The following is a 17375-nucleotide window of genomic DNA, read 5'->3' as shown; positions in this document are numbered from 1 at the left end:
TAAAGGGTTTGTCAAACACGTGTGAACCAAACAAAACACAACTCCAGGTGTTTTTGATGATGTAACAATATTATAACGTGGCATTAAGAGTCATTTTGTGTAATGAAGGACCTTTAAACACCTAAATCTGTTCCACCACGCAGACAAAGAACCAAAGTGTTGTCAAATCAGACTTTAACCTGATTTAAGACTCACTCAATCATAATAATTCCATGTTTACTAAGTTTATAATGGAATTCTTTCATGCTTTAATGCAGCTATCATATAAAACAACATTGTGTCTTAATAAAAGTGGATCACTTTTTGGCCAGAGAATAAAGACATCATCTGGAACATTCAGAGCTGATTTAGTGAGATGACACATGATGGTGGAGGAGACGGTCCACTTACACAGAGAGAGAGTCTGATAATGACACGTTTGGGTCATAAATACATCTTATCTGTGTGTCATTATAAAGCTGCAGTCTCTCATTTACGGGAGATTCAAGATGGCTGCCTCCGGGCGACGGGAGGGTGGACTCAAATTTATATCCATCTATCTATAACTTCTATAACATGTATATGTGCTCTGTGTCGTGATTTACTGACCTGAAACAACTGTTCTGCAGAAGAGCCCAAATACTCTGTCTGGTTTTATGTTTTACTGTATTTTTTGAGATTTTCTTTTTTTTTTTCCTTAATTGTACACACATTTTTGCTGATATTACAGGTAATCACAGTTAGGCCTGTAACGATAACAGATTTTGCTGGACGATTAATTGACCAAGAATTTATTGCGATAAACGATAATATTGACATTTTGAGACCAATTTCACCTAATAGGTGAGTTTCATTGTTGACAAAAGCGTGCGTTGCATGCTGGGAATTATTTTGGTCGGTGGCAAGAAACACAAATTCAACATGACGGACGGCGCGAGAAAGCACGTAAAGGGTATTGATCCCGGTTATTTATCCACTCTAACAGCAGAGGACCCAAGACCATTTGACCAGGAACTGGTCATAAGCATCGATGGAGCCAAATCACACTTTTCAACCCCGACAAAAGGTGGACCAAACCAAATTTCTGGTCAGAATCGCCAACTACCTGGACAAATATTCACTTTGGTGATATCCACAATGACTTGGTGGAAACTCCTGGGCCATTCACAGCAGAAAAGATGAAAACCTCCAAGAGTCTCGATGTGTTGTTGAACTTGTTGGAGTCCACGGTTTGTTAGGATCTTCTACGTTTGCTCTGCAGATGTTTGAAAGTCGTTTAATTCACCGTTAGTGGTTCTTTTCATTCAGAATACGAAAAAGACATTTTCCTTCTTCCGTGCTTCTATTTGTGCATCTGATAATGCAGCAGGAATTTACCATTATCAGGGATAAATACACCAGGTTACACACTGTGTTTGACGCTACCGTGTTTCTTGCCTTCGACCAAAATATTTCCCAGCATGCAACGCAGGCTTTTAATAACAGTGACGTCAGCTGAAACTTGCCTATATAATGACCATGGAATAAAATTGCAAATACATCCTCTCAACGATCAATAAACTTTACTTTCTAAAGAACATTTAACACAGAAACTGTAAGACAATCAAAAACAATAGGCCTAAATAAAACAGACTTGTTAACACAGGACTAGCCTAATGTGTCTGGCTCACAACAAGGACTTGTTCACAAAAATGCACTTGAATAAACCACTGCTTAACCAACTAAAGCAATAAATAAAATGGATTATTAAGTCTCTGTAACAAAATTGCCCTTAAAAGTGATTTTAGACACTGATTTACATTGGAATATTGTGTCTCTCTGTGGCTGCTGCTGTGAGCCTCATCATTTTGGTTATTTAAATGTTCGTATTAACCCACGACACAGGATCCTGTTTCTCTATGAGGGAGTCTCTGTCCTGTCTGGTATCGTGTCGGTGTCTTGTGGGATTTCAGTGGATTTCGGTTTCTCCCGGGGGCGGGGCTAGTTGTGTCGCTCGGGTTTTTATATCGGCTGTTGGTGTTTCAGACATTTCTTCTCGTCGTTTGCGCTCGCTGTATTTGACGCACGTGGCTGTTGAGACCTGTCTCGCTCACCAGTGCTGATTCGGCATTGTGACTTGTTTTGGCACACGGAGACAAACAGTTTTGTTACTGTGACAGCGGCGCTAGTGTTTTCTGCACTGAGACTACACGTGCATCCACTGTGCTGATAAACACAGCGCATGTTGGTTCAAGCATCATTACATTTGTTTTACGAGAGTCAGAGAGCGATAGAAGCTTCTAACATTCATCCTCTTTGAGAGCAAGAGAGAGCGAGGAAAACAAACAAGCTGCAAATAGAATTTATCGCGGCAGGAAAAGTTACTGAGCTTATTAAAAGTTATCGTACGATTAATTGATTTATTGATTATTGTTACAGGCCTAATCACAGTTGTTTACGTCATTTATTTCTGAATTGTCCATGTTTTCCCCTTGTAAATGAACAGCTTGTTTAAGTTCATTCAAAACAGTAATAAATAAACTATGTATGTCTGGAGGAACACACTTTCAGATGCTCAGAGTTCAGTTTTGTGCATTGTTCATTCACTCCACATTCGGTGGTGGTTACTTCTATAGCTACAGCCGCCCTGGGACAGACTGAAAGAAGAGTGGCTGCCTCTGACTGCCACATCACCATGACATTTAAATGATGCTGCAGTTTTTTGTGATTGTTCCAGTATTCAAACATGTCTTGCAAAAAGCAGCGATTGTTTTTAGCCTTATTCAAACTGCTTTGCCTCAGCCTGTGCTCCCTGTTTGTCTTGTACACTGACACTCCACCTGAAATGAATAAATAAAGAGTTGATTGTGTCTTACCCTGTGTGCAGGTGGGCCCCTCCCATCCCTCTTTACAGATGCACTTGAAGCCGTCCGCTCCTCCCACACACGTCCCTCCGTTCAGACAGGGGGCAGCGTCACAAGAACTGTTCTTTGCTAACACACACACAGAAGAAGAGAATACTTTTAAACAAAATACAAATATTTAGTGAATTTAATTCAAGCAGAAAATCACTGCCCAGTGTGGCTCATGTTTATTCTTCTCATTGAGCTCTTTAATAGTGTCTGTGCACACAGCAGAACGCTTGGCTCACTCACCGTGTCTCATGGTGCCTTCACGTCCTGTGGTAATTATCGTAAATACCAAAAACCAACATCAAAATTGCACATGAACACTCAGTCACTTTGTCATTTCCACTGGAAAACTGGAAGATTTTTCTGACACATGAGCTACTGACATGAATTAAACTTACACATGATCAATAAAATATACAGCCTGTTATTTAGCCGAGTGTTTGTGTTTTAATGTGTCTCTTCTCACTCTTTTACCCAAGTAACAGGTCAGGATAAACTCTGAGTCCACCATGTTTCACCTCACTACGACAACAAAAGCACTTAAACACAACACACTCATAATTTCCAATTCAGACGAGGAAAGGATCATCTTTCCCACACCACGTGAAGGCACCATCAAACCAACCAGGGTCTAACCCACTCAAGCCATGTCTCCAGATGAGCCTGGAGAGGTACATCCTGTGGCTCCCTGCCCACAGGACATGTACAGTAGTGCTTCTCATGTGGGCACACGCCAATGCACGCCAACACACTCGAGCGCGAGCAAAGTCTCACACATCACATGACTGCTTTGACCAATCAGAGGCAGAGTAGCTGGAGCGGTGCTTTAGCAGAGTCAGAGCTAATGATTAAAAAGCTGTTTTTAAGACAACTGAAAGTGAACATGAGCAGTTTGTGATGATTACATTGTGCTCTGTGGGAAAAATCCTTTCTGGGCAGGAGGGACGTTTGTCTGTAGTTCCAGTGAGTGACCACTAGTCCAACTCAACACAGCTCGAAACAGCAACACCCTATCCACTTATTTAGATCCAGGACCAATCCCTAAACATATGGATGATCCCGCCTAGTGGTTTGGTTCCTACCTGTGTTACATTTTGATTCTTCCCCAGTCTGTTGGCTCTTACCGGTGTTACACGTGGTTCCTCCCCAGCCTGGAGCGCAGCTGCAGTGGAATGAGTCTCCACGATCCGTGCACGTGCCGCCGTTACTGCAGGTCATAGGGTCACACTGACTCTCTCCTGCACAGAGGCATCATGGGAAATACAGTTTACAAAGGCTCTGGATGGTGATTGAAGTCACAATGTGCTGTATGTCTGCACCAATCACTCACACACCACATTCATGTACACACAAGGCGGAGGAAGTGTCTGAGATATAACCACTATAACCACGAACTTTCAAGTAGCCACTGCTGTTCTACTTGAGCCAGTGTGGTCTCCTTCAGTACTCTGAAACGGTCAGTGGTCAGTTTGTGTGTTTTAATGGAGAGCTCTAGAGTCAGTCCTCTGTGTAAAAGCATGTGGTTTGTTGTGATTGATCAGTATTGAAGAGGTTATGACAGGCTGGAATCATTTTACTAAAACACACTTTAGATCATTATATTCAAGATTTACAATGTTTTGGCCATTGTTTATGTTTTAGTTTTTACTTCCTGACTTCCTGGTTAGAAATGATGACTAAGGAATACCATAACTTTTATCAAAACACCCTATTGTACACTAGGGCTGGGTTTCATTAACGATTTGCTGATACAATACACACCTGGATACACAGGCCACGATACGATACATATAATAGTAATAATACTATATTTTATTGATTAGGTGTCTTTCTGGACACTCAAGGTCACCTTACAACAACATAAACTATTAATACTATTAAAACATACAGTTAAAAGCATACAGATATAGTGGGACAGTATTTTCATTGATTTGTATATAAATTACCTCCTTTAGCTCTCAGCTATCTCCATACAGTGCACTTTTGATTTGATACGATATATTTCAAATTGATTGAATACAGTTCAATAAAAAATAAAGGCTAAATCATGTCTGTGATACTAAAAGTCTTTGTTAAACCACTTCTTCTTGTGCAAAGTTCATATGAAACAAAAACATTTTAATCATCAAAACAGTGAAAATGTCAAATAAACAAGTTTCCTTCATCTGAACAAGCAGCAAAACTGTAGCTGTAACAAAATAATTTAGTAAAATACTATATTTTTTGGACTATAAGGCGCACTTAAAATTGTTTATTTTTATCCTTATAATCCTTTGTGCCTTATGTATTAATTCTGGTTGTGCTTACAGACTTCAAACTGATTTTCTGTGGCACACGGTGCTCAAAAATGTTGTACGACTTTGTTAAGCTACGAAGCCACACCGCTTGATGGACTGTCGGAGCATTACGGCTACTGTAGCCAGGAGCCTTGCAGAGTATAATCTGTGTAAAGTTTCACATGAACCATCTCCAACACAATAGAAGCACAGAACAGACTCACCATCAGCAGAACACCCCTCTGTCACAGAAAGAACACTCATATTCCACTGAGTCATGTCCTTTAGTCTGACAGAAGCTGAACCACATCAGGCACAAGGAGCGAGCTGTTTTTGTTTTGTTTTTCTTCAGTGCTTATAGTTTATGCAAATGAGTCATGTGGTTTTAAGTTTTGTTTCTGTAAAACATAAATAAATGTGGCAAAGCTGCATTAAACATTATTAATCAATGTATATTTGAGTTGTCCTCATAGGAAATTAATAAAAAAACAAAACTTAAACGATCCACCCACATTCACATTCATAATCCACATTCACCAAGACAGAGAGGCAACACCGGGCGAATTAGGCCACGATCTGCTGATGGATCATGGACGCCTGGGCTAAGGATCAGTCTCAAGTGTCGTCCTTTTGTTTCGCTTATTGTGCCTTATACCGTATTTTCCGGGCCATTAGACGCGCTCTTAAGCCTCTAACTGCATCAAAAAACGACCGTGCACCACAATCCAGAGCGCCCCATACACGAATCCACTCAGGTGTCCCAGCACGACTTCAGTAAACTACAAAGCCGCACCACCCGCAGAACACACAAACACACACAGAGCAGACAGCGACCACACAGCCAAACACACCCACAGACACACTCATCACTCCACGCCGACGAGGAACAGAACGGAGGAACAAACCGAAAAAGCGAGTGCAATGTGCCACTTCTAGACACAACTGAACAACTGAGTCACTGTCAACACGCCGACAATCCGTTGGTCCCAGACACACCCTCCCTACACACCACAACTGAACAAAGCCCAGAGTCACCGTGAACGAACAAACAAACAAAACCACTCACCCATCACACTGCTGGGTTTCATGTAAAGTCCTGTGCGGTTTATTTGTGAAAACAGTTGGTAAATAGTGCTGTTCTGGAGGTTTGCTATTACTGTCTGGTTCAGTAGAGTTGTGATCGCGGAGTGTGCATCGATCAGAATGCAACGATCAGGCGGAAGATCTTTACTTTCTTTATTGTCTTTGGATGGGATGAGTATGTGGGTGTGTGTATGTGTGGTTTGCACACCCCTATTGTACACTAAGTCAAAACTCCTCTCCTGATGTTCCAGAAATTAATATTTTACGAATAAAATTACAAGAAAACACCTTTCACGTGTGAATGAAACAAAACTCAACCTCAGTTCTGTTTTTTTTTTATGAGATAACAACATTATAACACGACTTAAAGCTCACCAGAGTCAATTGAGCGTAATGTAAGACCTTTAAACTCCCTCCATCACAGCTGCCCCGGGGGAAGGAACTGAACCGACAACCTTCGCTAACCCACAACTCACCTCAATGAAAATATATTCTAATCTTTAGCTATTCTCTTGTGTTTGCCAAGGAACGCTTAAATGAGTGGAATGCGACGGTAGGCGTAGCTCGATTCACGCACGATTCAGAATTTGTGACATAAATAATCGTTGTTAAATATTTAAGCAGGTTTGCACAAAAAAAACGCACGGAGAATTGGATTAAGAAAACATTTTAGTCTGAGGGAGATGACAAGAGCCAATGTTCCCAAACTATTTAAATAATCCTTAAAGTAACAGAGTGTAATCCCGGTTTAAGTGAGAGGAGGCCCGGACCACACAGGCTCAGATCTGTCAAAACAGTAACTTAAATTGTGAAGCTATTTTGTCCTAATTTAGGCGGATATGGAAAATCAGAAAATTACTATGATGAGTAATCGAAACCAAATTACCGCTAATGCTAAAATTGCTATGGAGAGGTGATGCCGTCCTCCTTCACTAAACACCAGCAAATTGTGTGTGTGTTTATGGATTTCCAAGTTTCACCCATTAAATCGGGAGCTCAGCAGGGATGGTTCGCTCCCCGGTATCGGAAGTACGTTTCCCATTCGGTTTCCTCACAGACTTTTCGATAATAAATAAATAAATAAAATAAAATACAAGTTTGAAAGCTCAGATCTAATCAGCTACGCGGTGACAATAAGATCTATAACTGTATTTTTAAAAATTTGTTTCTGAAACTTTAGAAACTGCTAAATTATTAAAACATTTCAACAAATCTTGTGTTTTAAATGTGTTTTTGGATTTAAAATGGTTGCGTGATGATATTAGTTAACATGTTGCTCATTATTCTTCATGATTTCTTTCAACATTTAAAGGTGCATTGTGTAGGAGATGCAGAATGTTTCACAGTACGGCATTAAACCATTCTATCTTCACGGAGACCAAACCAGACCAAGTTACAAGTCAGATCTGTGGAGAGGCGACCCCGCTCACAGTCAGAATGTCTGTTTTTCTAGGTATTTTTGAGTTGTAACTGAAAAAAATGTAAGGTAGAGCTGTTTAATGTCACATTGTGGAACATTCCAGGCACAGTAATGACCCCAACCAAAAAGTTACATACTGCACCTTTAATACTTTAATAATTTTTATAAAAATGATGCAAAATTTGATTGGAAAATATACTTGCGGAGCCAGAGTGGACTTTGAAGTGGGTGGGACTGTTGAGCTCTATTAATTCAGTCAGTAAATTTAAAGCTAGAATATGAAACCTTCTGGAAGTGTCACATCAACTGCACGATTCAGTGGAAATAGAAAAGTTAAAGCTATACTTTGGAACATTCTCTATGGAGATACTGTGGAATACTGAAGCCAAAGGAGCAACATTTTCATGGAAACAAGCAGGTGCATCCTCCAGATTAAATAAGAGTCAGGTTTGCGGAGATGCAAGCCCGCTTGAAGTAAGACGTGTGCTTTTCAGTGCAATAAACACAACTAAAATGTTACTAAAATATTCCATGTTATGGCTTTAAAGAGGGGGCATACTCGTTTTCTGTTATTTTGTGATCATTTCTTACAAATTTCACTGTAACAAGCAGCACATTTTCATTGAGGTGTTTTTATTTGGTCAAAAATGACCACATGACATTTCTTAAACCTGCATGTATGACTCAGAGTCATATTATTTCTTAATAATCGCTGTCATTTCAGAGCAGAGGGAGAAAACAGAAAACAGACATTACAAAGTTGAAAAAGCGGAGCTACTCAAAAAGTACAAAATAATTAAAAGCCTTTAATACCACATGGCAGATTAAGTTCAAATCACACCAACGCGTTTCGGCCCTTCAGACTTCATCAGGGCAAAGGTCCAGTTTTTTCAACTTTGTACATGAGACTGGTCCCTACACTGAAGACCACCAAAAGGACAATTCTGCTTAATCTTTGTACATCCAAGTAGCACTCCTGCCCCCGAAAGTTTTGCGCACTGAAGTCTCAAATACAAAATAATACAGGATCACTGTATATATCTGAATCTGAAAACAGCTTTGAGCAAACTAAAGAAGACAAGGCAAAACGCTCAGAGACAAAATATATTTCCCCTTTAAAAGTACTACTTTTAAAAAAAAATCGACATATCGTATTTTCCGTTTTTTTCTTAAACCTCCAACCCCATCAAAAAACGACCACAATCCAGAGCGCCCTATACACGAATCCACTCAGGTGTCCCAGCACGACTTCAGTAAACTACAAAGCTGCACCACCCGCAGAACACACAAACACACACGGAGCAGACAGCGACCACACAGCCAAACACACCCACAGACACACTCATCACTCCACACCGACGAGGAACGGAACGGAGGAACGAACCGAAAAAGTGAGTGCAATGTGCCACTTCTAGACACGACTGAACAACTGAGTCACTGCGAACACGCCGACAATCCGTTGGTCCCAGACACACCCTCCCTACACGCCACAACTGAACAAAGCCCAGAGTCACCGTGAACTAACAAACAAACAAAAACACTCACCCATCACACTGTTGGGTTTCATTTAAAGTCCAGTGCGGTTTATTTGTGAAAACAGTTGGTAAATAGTGCTGTTCTGGAGGTTTGCTATTACTGTCTGGTTCAGTAGAGTTGTGATCGCGGAGTGTGCATCGGTCAGAATGCAAAGATCAGGCGGAAGATCTTTACTTTCTTTATTGTCTTTGGATGGGATGAGTATGTGGGTGTGTGTGTATGTGTGGTTCTGTAAACAAGAAAATAAGTAAGTAAATAAGAACAATAATAACATAACAATGTAATATAACAATAATAATACACAATATTAGGCAAATAGAAATAGAAATCCAAATAGATATTAACCAATAGGTACTCGGCAACCACGCGAAAAAGGTAGACCTCAAATATCCATAAGGCTGCATGAGGCATATAAACAAAAGACTTGAATAACATGACTTAAATAATAAGATAAAGCGCACATAAAACGAGGCGTAGCTTAGCGAAATTTAGCATTGAAGCTAACATGCGTAATAGTTGCATAAATAACACAGAACAACTTTGAACACTCAGTTTTCTCATCAAACACCCTAATTTAACATGACAAAACACCCGCCTGTCTCATGGACACACACTACGATAAAAAGGAACAGTTATAAAAAACAACAACACACCTCCGATGCACAGACTAAGAATGAAAACACTAAACTTTTCATATGCTCACAAAACGGCCGCGCGGTACTGCACCCTCACTAAATAAATGCTATAATACAACCTTGTCTTCATAACAAGTGCACCTTATAATCCAGAGCGACTAATAGTCCAGAAAATATGGTATATGTTTTTAATTTGAAACAGTTAACATCACACGTTTGAAAAATTTGATGGTAGAAAATGTGATTATTACATGAATTATCAAAATGTTAGATTTGATTTCAAAGCGTTTAACCGTGTTATAGTTGCTTCCTTCTCACTGACCTTCTGAAGTTGTATTTGGAGTGATTCGTGCATGTTTGAGTCACTTTAATCACTTATTTTCAAGACACCATTTTGCTTAATTTTATTTTCTTAATCAGTGAAACGTGTTGGATTTGGAACAGTGTGATTGGTCTATCCACACTTCAAACTCCGCCCCCGCAGCCAGGTATTTATAATCAAACGTGACAGTGATCAGGGCAGTGTTTTGTGATGTCACCTTGCAGAGGCCACTGGAGCCAGGACACACCCAGTTTTATACATTTGAACCAGAAAGCTGCAAATTTACCAAGTTTGCATTATTTTCTGATGGATAAAAATCTACATGAACAGTGGACAATACTATTCAAACACTATAAGCACAGTTTAGTGACAAAAACTCTTGAAACTTACGTGAGCTGCAGGTTTTGCCCTTCCATCCCTCCACACAGTCACAGTAAAAGTCATTGAGCAGGTCCACGCAGTGCCCGGCGTTCAGACAGGGGGCGCTGCTGCACTCGTCCACGTCTTAACACAAACAAACACGAAAGAAACGTTAGATGTTTTATTTTTATCTGGTGAAAGAAAATCCCATTAGTTGGTAAATCTGACCGATGTTGCAGAGGTGTCCCTCCCAGCCGTCAGGACACAGACAGTGGAACGAACTGATCCCGTCGATACAGGTGCCTCCATTTAGACAAGGCACGGACGCACAGTCATTTATGTCTGAGAGACACAGAGAGAGAGAGACGGAGGACAGAGAGACAGAGAGACAGAGAGACAGAGAGACAGAGAGAGAGAGAGAGAGAGAGAGAGAGAGAGAGACAGAGAGACAGAGAGACAGAGAGACAGAGAGAGAGAGAGAGAGAGAGAGAGAGAGAGAGAGAGACAGAGAGACAGAGACAGAGAGAGAGAGAGACAGAGAGGACAGAGAGACAGAGAGAGAGAGAGAGAGAGAGAGAGAGAGAGAGAGAGAGACAGAGAGACAGAGAGACAGAGAGAGACAGAGAGACAGAGAGAGGAGGAGAGAGAGAGGAGGACAGAGGAGAGACAGAGAGACAGAGAGACAGAGAGAGAGGAGAGAGAGAGAGAGAGAGAGAGGAGAGAGAGAGAGAGAGAGAGAGAGAGAGAGAGAGAGAGAGAGAGAGAGAGAGAGAGAGGAGAGAGAGAGAGAGAGAGGAGAGAGAGAGAGAGAGAGGAGAGGAAGAGAGAGAGAGAGGAGAGAGAGAAGAGAGAGAGGAGAGAGAGAGCGAGAGAGAGAGAGAGGAGAGAGAGAGAGAGAGAGAGAGAGAGAGAGAGAGAGAGGAGAGAGGAGAGAGCGAGAAGAGAAAGAGGAGATAAGAGAGAGAGAGAGAGAGAGAGAGAGAGAGAGAGAGAGGGGAGAGAGAGAGAGTGAGAGGGAGAGAGAGAGGGAGGAAAGGAGGACAAGAGAGAGGGAGGGGTTATGGGGAGAGGGGGAGGATAGAGAAAGGAGGAAAAGAGAGGGAGAGGAGGGAGAGGAGAGAAGAGGGGGAAGGAGAGGGGGAGAGGGGGGAGAGAGGAAGAGAAAGAAGAGAAGAAGAGAAAAGGGGGGAGAGAGAGGAGGAGAGAAAAGGGGAGGGAGAGAGAGAGGGTGAGTGTGAGGGAGGAGGAGAGAGGAAGAAGAGAGGGGGAGGTAGAGAGGAGGAGAAAGAGAAAGAGGAGTGTCTGTTAGTGATGCACAAATCAGACTTTCTTTCTAATCAGCAGGTCCCACATTGTTTTCTTCTCTTTGAGCTTGAACTTTGGTGCATCTCACTAATGAAACTACTGCACATCACATCAGGTTTGTGAAGTTGTAGTGAATCGTTCTGTATATTTCTGTAGAACTGTTGTGTGGGAGCATCAATCTGTATATCTGCTTTTATTTATTTTTATGTGAAGCACTTTGGTCAGCTCAAGTTGTTTTAAAAATGCTAGATAAATAAACTTAAGTTAAATAATATAATCTAATAATCTAATCTAAAACCAGTTATGGAACAACGATTATAACATGGAAGAAAGCTCCAAAAAGTGGTTTCTGCATAATACCCTCTCTTTAAACCACACCCACTCAGGTAAAGTCCAGTTTCACGGGGACAGTTTCAGACTCACTCTCGTGGCAGTAGGCGCCGCTGAAGCCCGGGTCACACGAGCAGCTGAAGTTTCCCTGAGGCAGAGAGCGGCAGTGTCCGTGAGGTCCACACACCGACGAGGGCAGGTGCCAAACATCTCCACCTCCTCCACCGCTCGGGTCAGTGCGGTTAGAAGAGACCACCACCGTACAGCTGTCCAGAACTGAAGATGAGAGAGAGAGACGTCAGAGAGGAGGAGAGAGACGTCAGAGAGGACGTCAGAGAGGAGGAGAGAGACGTCAGAGAGGAGGAGAGAGACGTCAGAGAGGAGGAGAGAGACGTCAGAGAGGAGGAGAGAGACGTCAGAGAGGAGAGAGACGTCAGAGAGGAGGACGTCAGAGAGGACGTCAGAGAGGAGACGTCAGAGAGGAGAGAGAGAGAGACGTCAGAGAGGAGAGAGAGAGAGAGAGGAGAGAGACGTCAGAGAGGAGGAGAGAGAGAGAGAGAGAGAGACGTCAGAGAGGAGAGAGAGAGAGAGAGAGAGAGACGTCAGAGAGGAGGAGAGAGAGACGTCAGAGATCAGAGAGGAGAGAGAGACGTCAGAGAGGAGTCAGAGAGGAGAGAGAGACGTCAGAGAGGAGAGAGAGAGACGTCAGAGAGGAGAGAGAGAGAGAGACGTCAGAGAGGAGAGAGAGAGAGAGGCGTCAGAGAGGAGAGAGAGAGAGAGAGACGTCAGAGAGGAGAGAGAGACGAGAGAGGAGAGAGACGTCAGAGAGGACGTCAGAGAGGAGTCAGAGAGGAGAGAGAGGAGAGAGCAGAGAGGAGAGAGAGACGTCAGAGAGGAGGAGAGAGGAGGAGAGAGCAAGAGGAGGAGAGAGAAGAGGAGTGAAGAGGAGAGGTTGGGTGAGGAGGAAAGAAACTTTTACAGTATATATATATATTGTACTTTTACCTTTGCAGTGGTTGGTTTTGTAGTGTATTGTAGTATTAGTAGTACTTTTACCTTTACAGTGGTTGGTTTTGCAGTATATTGTAGTATTAGTAGTACTTTTACCTTTGCAGTGGTTGGTTTTGCAGTATATTGTAGTATTAGTAGTACTTTTACCTTTGCAGTGGTTGGTTTTGCAGTATATTATAGTATTTGTAGTATTAGTAGTACTTTTACCTTTGCAGTGGTTGGTTTTGCAGTATATTGTAGTATTAGTAGTACTTTTACCTTTGCAGTGGTTGGTTTTGCAGTGGTCTTTGCGTTCTGAGCAGGTTTGGCCCTCGTACTCCTCAGGACAGTGGCAGTAGAAGGTTCCGTCCTCACTGGAGCACTGGGCCTGGTTCTGACACGGGTTGGGACTGCACGGGTCGGCCTGGATCTGAACACATGGAAACACATGGAAACACATGGAAACAAATGTGGGAAAACTGTCCACTGTAAAGGCCACCGCACATCAAACCCACCAACACACCCTGAACACCACTCACACACACATCAAACCCACCAACACACCCTGAACACCACTCACACACACATCAAACCCACCAACACACCCTGAACACCACTCACACACACATCAAACCCACCAACACACCCTGAACACCACTCACACACACATCAAACCCACCAACACACCCTGAACACCACTCACACACACATCAAACCACCCTGACACCACTCACACACACATGAACACCACTCACACACACATCAAACCCACCAACACACCCTGAACACCACTCACACACACATCAAACCCACCAACACACCCTGAACACCACTCGACACACACATCAAACCCACCAACACACCCTGAACACCACTCACACACACATCAAACCCACCAACACACCCTGAACACCACTCACACACACATCAAACCCACCAACACACCCTGAACACCACTCACACACACATCAACCACACACACCACACACACCCTGACACACCACTCGACACACACATCAAACCCACCAACACACTGAACACCACTCGAACACCACTCGACACACACATCAAACCCACCAACACACCCTGAACACCACTCGACACACACATCAAACCCACAAACACACCACTGAACACACACACACACACCAGACACCACTCGAACACACACACATCAAACCCACCAACACACCCTGAACACCACTCACACCACACATCAAACCCACAAACACCACCCTGAACACCACTCACACACACATCAAACCCACCAACACACACCCTGAACACCACTCACACACACATCAAACCCACCAACACACCCTGAACACCACTCACACACACATCAAACCCACCAACACACCCTGAACACCACTCACACACACATCAACCACCAACACACACCACTCACCACACACACACCAACTGAACACCACTCACACACACATCAAACCCACCAAACACACCCTGAACACCACTCACACACACATCAAACCCACCACACACACACACCTGAACACCACACACACACAAACACCAACACACCACACCACACACACACACCTGAACACCACTCGACACGGCTCTTCAAAAGGTTTAAACACGACTCCTGCTGTGGTAGAATTGAGTGTTTTATCTGCAGTTCACTTATGAAATAAAAGACTTGGTGTGAGGCTGTGAGGACAGGAAAGGCGCTGGTTTGATGAGGTTACAGTGAGTTTGATGACAGAAGAGAGTTTCCCCTCACGGACAGAAGCGTGAGAGGAGCTCTGGTGTTTTGGTGAGTTGAACACCGGGGTTTTCCCTGCCGCTCCTGCAGCTCTCGTGCTCATCCTTAAAGTTCACACCTCCTTTTGTCGGTCACAGAGCAGACATGTCTGTACTCACTGCACAAGTGCACAATGCTTCATGTGTTTTCAGACGTGGCCCCGCATCCCAGTTCAGCAAACCCCAATCGTGGCACAGGGTCGAGCACAGCCACACACAAGTGTGTGTGTGCTGGCACGTAGAAAATAAAGAAGACGACAATTCTGCCTCACGTCAAGTGTCCTGGTGTTTTGTCCTTAACAAGACTTTGAACGTTTTTAAAACTCTTCAAATAATGACTCGACTGTTTGTTCAAGTAACTTAATCATTATTGTAAAAGTTGATAGAATCTTTGAATGCATTATTTATATCTCTGAAAGACCAGATCTTTATTACCTCCACCAAGGAGGTTATGTTTTTGCCTGTGTTTGTCTGTTTGTTTGTTTGTTTGTTTGTTTGTTTGTTTGTCTGTTTGTTTGTTTGTCTGTTAGCAACATAACTGAAAAAGTTATGGACTGATTTTGATGAAATTTTCAGGATTTGTTGGAAATGTGAAAAGGAAGAACTGATTTCATTTTGGGGGTGATCCGGAAGAAATCCTGGATTCTGGATCACTTAGAAATTTTAGTGAACATTGTGGTAAATGGGGCCAAAAATTTGGTTTCTCAATATCTGGGTTAATTATTGACCAAACCCCATGAAATTTGACTCAGGGATGGACAATGGGATCCTCTTTCATATTCCAAATTGAAAGATACGAGACAAATATTTATGGAAAACACAATTAATATGAGGGGGACTGTAGTCCTTGGCGGAGTCTGCGCTCTCTGACTGCTTTTCTAGTTTTCAAATGTGATTGGTCAAAAGCAGTGTTGGGGAGTAATAGATTACATGTACCGGAGATACGTAATCAGAGTACAAATTATGAGTAACTGTATTCAGTTACAGTTACTGTTTCAGTGAGTGGTAATTGGATTACAGTTACTTTGTTGAAATAAATGGATTACAGGGCGGAGTTTTCCTGTTTTCACATTTTGGGCTATATCCTTTTTTTTTTTTTTTTTTTTCTTTTGGTAATTCATTGCCGGAAACGAAACCAGGTCCAAGCGAGATCTTAACCAGGTCTAAACCAGGACTAAACCAGGTCTAAACTAGATCTAAACTAGATCTAAACTAGATCTAAACCAGGTCTAAACCAGGACTAAACCAGGTCTAAACTAGATCTAAACTAGATCTAAACCAGGTCTAAACCAGGACTAAACCAGGTCTAAACTAGATCTAAACTAGATCTAAACCAGGTCTAAACCAGGTCTAAAACAAGTCTAAAACAAGGTCTAAACCCAGTCTAAACCCGGACTAAACCAGGGCTAAACCAGGACTAAACCCGAAATAAAACAGGTCTAAAACAGGACTAAATCCTGCTGTGTGGACGTGTCTCCTCTTCTTCTATCAATAATATTTTTATTTTGGTTCAGTAAAGTCTGGGCTTTTTATTTTCTTTCAGCAGACAAAACTTCTTATGTGATGATTTCCGAGTGTTTGTTTCTCTACAGCAAATCAAGTAATCCAAAGTATTCAGATTACATTACTCACTTTAAGTAACTTAATGGATTCCGTTACAAAGCACATTCTGGTGTATGTAATCTGTAATCTGTAGGGGAATACATTTTAAAAGTCACCTTCCCAACCTGGTCAAAAGTGGTTCAAAAATGTGGTTCTAGACTGGTTTAGTCCTGGTTAGAAACTTGAACCTTGCATTTAGTGCAGTTTTAGTCTGGTTAAATACTTCTGTTGATTTAGTCCTAGTTTAATCCTGGTTGTTTTAATTCTGGATAACTTTGAGGTTAGTCCTGGTCTAATCCTGGTCTCGTCCTGGTTTAGTCCTAGTAGGTTTAGTACTGTTCAGTTGTCATATTGTTTGGTTTGGTCCTGGTTTATACTTGGGTCAGGATCGAGCAGTACAGTTAAAGTAGTTTTGCCCTCACACCAGCTTCATGCCTCAGCAGCCTCCTTTATGTTTCAGATGTTATATATCAGATATTTAAATGTTGACAGTTTAAACTCACCTCACAGAGTTTTCCGGAGAAGCCGGGCGCACACTCACACCTGAAGCCCTCTGCCACCGCCACACACTGGCCTCTGTTCCTGCAGGGGGCGCTCTCACACTGGTCTCTCTGCAGCTCACAGTGTCTGCCCACGAAGCCCGGTCTGCACAGGCACTGGTACCCTCTGGAGCCCTCCTGATGAGCACAGGAAAGAGTCAGATGCCCTCCCAGCCTTCTGTATCTCAGTAGTGTTTAAAGGTAGAGTATGTAGTTTGAGCTCTTACACTTTCAAATAAACTTCTACAACAGGGATGGGCAGTTCTTTTTTTCCATGAGGCCACATGAGAAACAGAAAATATTGTGGAGGGCCGGGCCAAAACGCTTAATATTAATTGTATTT

The 17375-nt window shown here is 42.4% G+C and overlaps 1 protein-coding gene across 1 annotated transcript in view; it reads right to left on the bottom strand.

Annotated features, from left to right (window-relative positions):
• LOC110153422 (protein jagged-2-like) overlaps positions 1-17375 on the bottom strand; it is a 121956-nt gene that overhangs the window by 21913 nt on the left and 82668 nt on the right. Inside the window, exons 11-17 of the mRNA XM_020917306.2 lie at positions 16997-17170; positions 13407-13557; positions 12231-12413; positions 10731-10844; positions 10533-10646; positions 3995-4108; positions 2835-2951 (exon numbers count right to left, since the gene is read on the bottom strand). Coding sequence (XP_020772965.2) covers positions 2835-2951; positions 3995-4108; positions 10533-10646; positions 10731-10844; positions 12231-12413; positions 13407-13557; positions 16997-17170 — 967 coding nt within the window. The remainder of the gene's footprint in view (positions 1-2834; positions 2952-3994; positions 4109-10532; positions 10647-10730; positions 10845-12230; positions 12414-13406; positions 13558-16996; positions 17171-17375) is intronic.

This window comes from Boleophthalmus pectinirostris, unplaced genomic scaffold, assembly GCF_026225935.1.
Source record: "Boleophthalmus pectinirostris isolate CB_2022bp ecotype Guang Dong unplaced genomic scaffold, ASM2622593v1 HiC_scaffold_10, whole genome shotgun sequence".
Classification (NCBI taxonomy): Eukaryota; Metazoa; Chordata; class Actinopteri; order Gobiiformes; family Gobiidae; genus Boleophthalmus; species Boleophthalmus pectinirostris.
The sequence above is the reverse complement of the archived record's forward strand: the minus strand, read 5'-3'. Positions and strand labels throughout refer to the sequence as shown.